At 40.5% G+C, this 6460-nt stretch overlaps 1 protein-coding gene across 1 annotated transcript; it reads left to right on the forward strand.

The window, feature by feature from the left end:
- Positions 1-826: 826 nt before the first annotated feature.
- LOC148348309 (C-C chemokine receptor type 9-like) lies at positions 827-6247 on the forward strand. Its single transcript, XM_088322233.1, has 2 exons — positions 827-964; positions 4234-6247. The coding sequence occupies exons 1-2, from the start codon at positions 908-910 to the stop codon at positions 5275-5277; spliced, it is 1101 nt and encodes a 366-aa protein (XP_088178359.1). The 5' UTR covers positions 827-907; the 3' UTR covers positions 5278-6247.
- The last annotated feature ends 213 nt before the right edge of the window (positions 6248-6460 follow it).

Genomic DNA, 6460 nt, shown 5'->3' on the forward strand with positions numbered 1-6460 from the left:
TTGGACAGCTATTCGGTCTTCGCCATGTTACAAGTTAAAGTTTTACTGATTGTATGGGGTGGACAGGTTCATCTGATTTAGGATAATACATGGACAGCAGGTGGACTTCTAATAGGCGGACTAACAGGTCTTTCAGGGTCAGAATTCTAGATGATACACAGGTGTTCATATATTTATTTGCAACTGTATCACACAAATAAATTGTTGAAAAAATCATGCATTGCGATTTTTGGATTTTTATTTTTATTTTATCTCTCTCACAGTAGTGCACATTCGATGAAAATTTCAGACCCCTCCATGATTTCTAAGTGGGAGAAATAGCAAGATAGCAGGGTGTTCAAATACTTATTTTCCTTACTGTATATATATATATATATATATATATATATATATATATATATATATGCACTTTTTCATGTCTTGAAGGTTGGGTTTGTTAAAAGATGGCCAAAGCTACTTGATGAAATGTTTTGAATTTCATATTGTTATTTAGTTGTTTTGGTTTTACTTGTCATTTGATTTCGTTTTGTTTTAAAATGTGATAATATTCAATATCTGGGTTGAACTGTGCAGTCCTTGCATCCAAAACCCTCGAGAAAGTGGAACTTTTTCTTGATTGTGGTATTGTGGTCTATAATTAGGGTAAAATAGTTGGGTACTCCAGTCACAACAGTTCTAAACCAGTAGAAAACCAGTATAAAAGCAATGTCTTCGAGCTGAGTGTGCCCTGAGGAGGCAACAGCTAGATGGTCACGTGATCTTAAAAGGTCCTAATAGGCAGCTGAGGACAAATCTGACGCCACAAAAGAAGAAGAAGAAGCTTAAAAAGGTCAGCCAACATTCATCTCTCTTAACCAGGTTGATAATCTCTCTGAAAGGTTTTTTTTTTTTACTCATTTTAGACAACATGGAAGATTTTTTAACTTGGCCCTTCATGACAACAGCAACTGATGAATTGCTCACTGTGAGTAGTTTTATTTTTATCATTTTTTTATCTTTTATCTGGATTTGCGGTCTAAAGTAGAACAACAAATGATTGAGTTGGACTTCCCTTTCGAGCTTCCTTTGGTATTAAGTTGACTTTTAAGAAAAGGGGTTATTGCAATATTATTTGATTTCTGTATTCTGTATTATCTGTTCTGTTGGGTGCATTGGATTATCAAGTTCTAGCAGTTTTTTTATGTGTGCCTTATATCCTGAAAAATACGGCGTATTATTTTATATACTGTAATCTCTTCCTATATTTAAATTGACAGTGTGTAATATTTTACCACTAGATGCCATTATATTGTGTACCGAAGCCAAAAAAGTGCTGAAAAGGAAGAATACAAACTACGGAGACTAAAAGAGACCAAATTGTAACATTTTTTCTTCTCATTTTTTGGGGGTTTTTGTGGCCTCCGTAGCAGCAAGAAGGCTGCCCATCATGTCAGCTCAATCTATGTGAGCCTCATTTAAATAGATACAATTTTTTTGACCTACAAATGTAAAAAAGGCATGTTTATATGATATTTCATGTATTTTTCCTACTATTCAGATCAATATTAATGATAGGTCTTTTACCACTAGGTGTTAAATATTACACAATGTGCCTTTAACCTAATATTATCAACATCCCATATATTGTTTATTCAAATTTCGTAAAAATGAACATGCAATTTAATTGACATAAGTTGAAAGTGGCATTCCACTAAATATTGACAGCATTAATTAGCATAAAATAGCATGAGTTGAGCTAATGTCAATAGAAATTACAGCAAGATGTACAATTACAATTAGATATCAATTGTATCTATTAAACAAGAGCATATGCAAAACAATTGGACCTCACATAAATGTTAAGTGGAGGATTGTCAAATGAAGGCATAGGATATAGTTTAATTTAATTTAATTTAATTTATTGTATCTGGTCCCCTTAGGGAGATTCATATGCAACCAAATAAAAACAAGAAGATCCCCAGTCTTGTTTGTTTACTCAAAAACATCCACATTATTATTGCAACATCCATTGCAGCCTGGTCATGCTGGAAGGGGGATTACCTCATGTGCGGTCCCTTCTCAAGGTTTCCTCATTTTCCTCATGTTAAGGTTTTTGAGTTTTTCCTTGCCCGCTTGTAGGTTTTAGATCAGGGGATAGAGTAATAATGGTCTGTGGTTTGCAATAATCTGTGGTCTGTGGAGCCCTTTGAGACTCTTTGTGATTAAGGGCTATACAAATAAACATGACTTAACAAAATATAAAATAAAAAGCAATATCATCAGGCACACATCTAGGGGGGACAGCACCTTCAAGATTTTGAAATAAGTGATTAGGGAAAGAGCCTATAGACACTTTCATTTGTTTGTAAACATTGTGATGTATTCATGGGCGTGGCTTATCTGAAAGGCAAAAGAATCTCCTTACCGGTCAAAACATGGAAGAAAGCAAGCTTTGGTTCCGGTGTTAAAATGTCGTCATGTTGTGTTTCGGAGAAAAAAAACGTCAATGATCGTAAATTGAAGTTTTACAGGATCCCAATAGAGTTAGACAATTTTCATCAAAGAAAAAGAAGAGAGAGAAGAGACTGAGGCAATCATAAAAAAAATACTCTGTAGCCTTGTAAACAATGCGTGGTTTGAAAATAAAAACGAGACGCGTTGCAGACAATTGTTGGACACACAATCCAAGTTAGTTATTAGATATATTTAATTAGTCAGGTATTTATTGTTTTTGTGTGGCATTTAGGCTACACACGAACAGTTAGCTGAAGCTAAGAAAATAATAACATACTTTGTCCATACAAAAAGTAATATGGACTCAAATGAATAATCATAAATATTGAATTTCTATTACCTGATATGAAATGTACGCTGCAAACCCAAGCATTTTTGACGAGTGCCTCGGTCCAATCTTTTCGCTTTAATGCATTAATCACAACTCTCTCTCTCTTTTTCACAAACACACAACATTATTTTTAACAGAGAAATAGCAGAAACAAAAGCTTTGTTTCTTCAGTGTGCTGACCAGCACGGAACATTCTTTTGCCTCCAGCTTCTACCGCAACGCGTGACGTATAAGCTATGAGAGGGTCAATAGTTTTATCATCTCAAGCATCATGGAAATATTTGTCAGGGCCTTCAGCTTGCTGAAGTTTTCTGCAGATTGTATATCTGCGACTCTGTTTAGGAACTACAACGTTTGGCCTTTATTTGACTTGGAAGCCTCGAGAAAAAAAAAATGTCGAGACCTCTTGTACACGCTGCAAAGTGGCAGGAAACGGCGCATCGGTGCGGTTTCTCCAGCAGCTGTGACACACACATGCACGCCCCCTTTTGGCTTGCGGTTTGGGTGCATGCACGGTGCTGTGTGCACCGCCACCAAAGTGGGGAAGCAAGTGGGTGACACCTTATTAAAGGTCTCGTAGAATAGACCAGAATAGAATAGAATACAATGCAATAGAATACAATACAATACAATACAATACAATACAATACAACACTATACAATACAATATAATTTATTGTCATTGTAACAAGTGAAAAGCACAAGGAAATTTAAAAAAAATGTCATGCATGGTGCAAACACATTTACAAGATATGATGCCACAGTTTACGTTAGTAAGGGTAATAACATAAAACTAAATAATATTCAATAAAAACAATAAAAAAATAAAGGACTGAATCACCCCATGTCCATTGCCTTTCCCGTTTAAGCATGTCAGAGGTCAGGACAAGCGCCCTCACCCACAGCTGTTGCTATGGGGGCAAAAAGAAGAATTTAGAAAAAGCAAGAAACGCGTACAAAGTTAGGAAAGAAGTAATAAAAGGGAAAGAGAGGAGCAAAGAAAAAAAACATAGAAAAATCAAAAACGAGTAAAAAAGAAGAAAAACCAAACAGTTACAAAAAAGAAAAGAAGAAAATGAAAAAGAAAGGATTAAAAAAGCGAGATAAAAAACAGAGAAGGAAAAAATAAAAGAAAAACTTGAAAAAAAAATAGAAATAAAAGCTTAAATCCCTGAAAATATGTATATGCAATCGCAAGAAGAAAAAAAGAATCTCAAAGGGAACCGATTCCTGGCAGTCTTTTATATCATTTTTCTCTTAAAGGTCTTTTAAAGTTTTTTGCCCTGCAGTTCCATGTCTAATCTCCTTGCATATAATATTTCAATGACAATAAAGACAAAATGCAATTCAGTTGCGAGTTCCCAACTGACGCCGTCCTGTTCCTTGCGTGTTCTTTTCTCCTGGGCCAGGACCCCTGGGACTACTCTGGCGACTACGGCACGGGCCCCACGCCCGCCAGCGGCATGTGTGACCGCAGCCGGGTGCGTCAGTTCCGCGCCCGCTACGAGCCCCCTCTCCTGTGGAGCATTTTCGCCCTGGGCGCGCTGGGCAACCTGACGGTGGTGCGAGTCCTCAGCAGGCGCCTGAAAAGCACCACCGACGTGTATTTACTCAACCTGGCTCTCGCTGACCTCCTCTTCCTCTGCACGCTTCCTTTCTGGGCGGTGGACGCGGTGCACGGATGGCGGGCAGGGGGCGCGCTCTGCAAAACCGTCTCGGCCCTCTACAAAGTCAACTTGTTCAGCGGTGCGCTCCTGCTAACCTGCATCAGCGCTGACCGCTACGTGGCAGTGGCGCGGGCGGCACAAGCGCACCGGCGACAGGCGGAGCGGCTGCGCTGCGGGAAGCTGGCGTGCGGCACAACGTGGTTGGCGTCGGCGCTGCTGGCATTGCCAGAGCTGCTGTTTGCGCGCGTCAAGACAGGCGCGGACGGAGCGTCTTTTTGCGTGCTAGTGTATCGCAGCGACAGCGGCAACCGCGCCAAGGCGCTGGTGCTGGCGCTGCAGGTGTGCGCCGGCTTCGCGCTGCCGTTGCTGGTCATGTTTGGCTGCTACGCAGCAGTGGTTCGGCGTCTGCTCCTAGCGCGCAACCTGGAGAAGCAAAAGGCGCTACGGGTGGTACTGGTGGTCGTGGCGGCTTTCGTGGCCACGCAGTTGCCGTATAACGCACTGCTGATGCTGGAGGCCTCACAGGCCGGCCGCGCCTCCATCGCCAACTGCAGCCTCCTGCGGCGCCTAGATGTGGCCGGCCAAGTGGCAAAGAGCCTGGCCTACACTCACGCTTGCCTCAACCCGTTCCTCTACGTCTTTGTGGGTGCACGCTTCCGAAGGGATCTAGTCAAGCTGCTACGCTCCTGCGTCAGGGGCCCCGGCGGAGGGGCCAATTTCCAGGCGGCCCCCAGACGGCCGTCGGCGGCCACAGACACCGAATCCACACCGACTCTGTCTTTCTGAGAGGTTTCTCCTGCCATGTCCTCTGTAAGAGGCCACAATGCATGCTGTTATTGACATTGTTTTGCTTCAAACTTTCCAAACCAGCTGCATGATTTTCTTTACTCGTGACGCATGCGCAGTCCACTGACGACATTGTATGCGCGGAAAGAAAGAAAAAAAACTCACGACAAGCAAAATCCAGAACTTGAGTTTGCATACCTGTCAACAAGTGGCAATTTTAGATTCAGATCTTTGGTGTGTCCGACTGGTTATACACAGTTTTATTTTCACTTAAGAAATATACTGTATATGTAAAATTCAATTTTGATAACATTTTCGTCAGAATATTTTGCTAAAGGCTTTTTATTTTAAAATGCCGTTTTTATCAACTGAATGTTTTTAAAGCTGTTTATTAATTGAATGTTCCTTTATTTAATTGAATTATGGCACTCTTGGGCTTCCACAATAATTTACTCTCATCGTAATACACCAGAGCCCCCACAGACTCCGCCGCTATACTTTAAATTACATTAGCCGAGCGAAACGGGAGGAAAGGGGTGGGCGAGAGCGGTTCTAATAAAATGGACTGAAACATTTCAAGGAAGCGGAGTATTTCCGAAACCGTGTTGTTCCCATTTTACTTTTGTTTTACTTTTTTATATTTCATCTGGTGTTTTTCATTTTATTTAAACCTATCCTTGTGTCCTTAGTAAGGGAAATGAGAGTTTTAGTGGGTGCGCGGGTTGAAAAACGGGCTGGTTACTTGCATGTTGTCAACCTCCACCAATTGCTCCCCTTATTAATGAAAGCAATTCCCTTTGTTATGCAATGAACTTAACAACACAACGCTACACCTATCAACTCACAGCAAGAAATTCTATGTAAAATACTGGAACAATATTAGCAAACTATAAGATGATGCTGTTGTCTGTTACAGCAATGAACGAAATCAATCAGATTGGAGCTCCGATGGGCAATACCAAATCAGTCTCACAAAATGAGTTTTGATGTTATTGAACCTTTTATTTTTGGGGGGGAAATGTTGCACAGCGTACAAAAATTGAAATGATTAAAATAAAATGTTAAAAATGAGGAAAACGTACATATACGTCAACATTTGCTAAGTATGACATGGTGGATTTTCTTATCCCGACATTTGAGACCCTCTTGTATATAACGTGTACAGAGGCGTGTTCAGGAGAGT

The sequence above is a fragment of the Urocampus carinirostris genome, chromosome 18 (genome assembly GCF_059441175.1).
Source record: "Urocampus carinirostris isolate Australia breed hairy pipefish chromosome 18, RoL_Ucar_1.0, whole genome shotgun sequence".
NCBI classification, from domain to species: Eukaryota; Metazoa; Chordata; class Actinopteri; order Syngnathiformes; family Syngnathidae; genus Urocampus; species Urocampus carinirostris.

What these genes read in the sequence shown, in the direction of transcription:
- LOC148348309 (XM_088322233.1), top strand. Translation starts at nt 908, where the DNA reads ATGGAAGATTTTTTAACTTGGCCCTTCATGACAACAGCAACTGATGAA. An exon ending in CAACTGATGAATTGCTCACT is followed by an intron (nt 965 to 4,233) that starts GTGAGTAGTTTT and finishes CTCCTGGGCCAG; the next exon opens with GACCCCTGGGACTACTCTGG.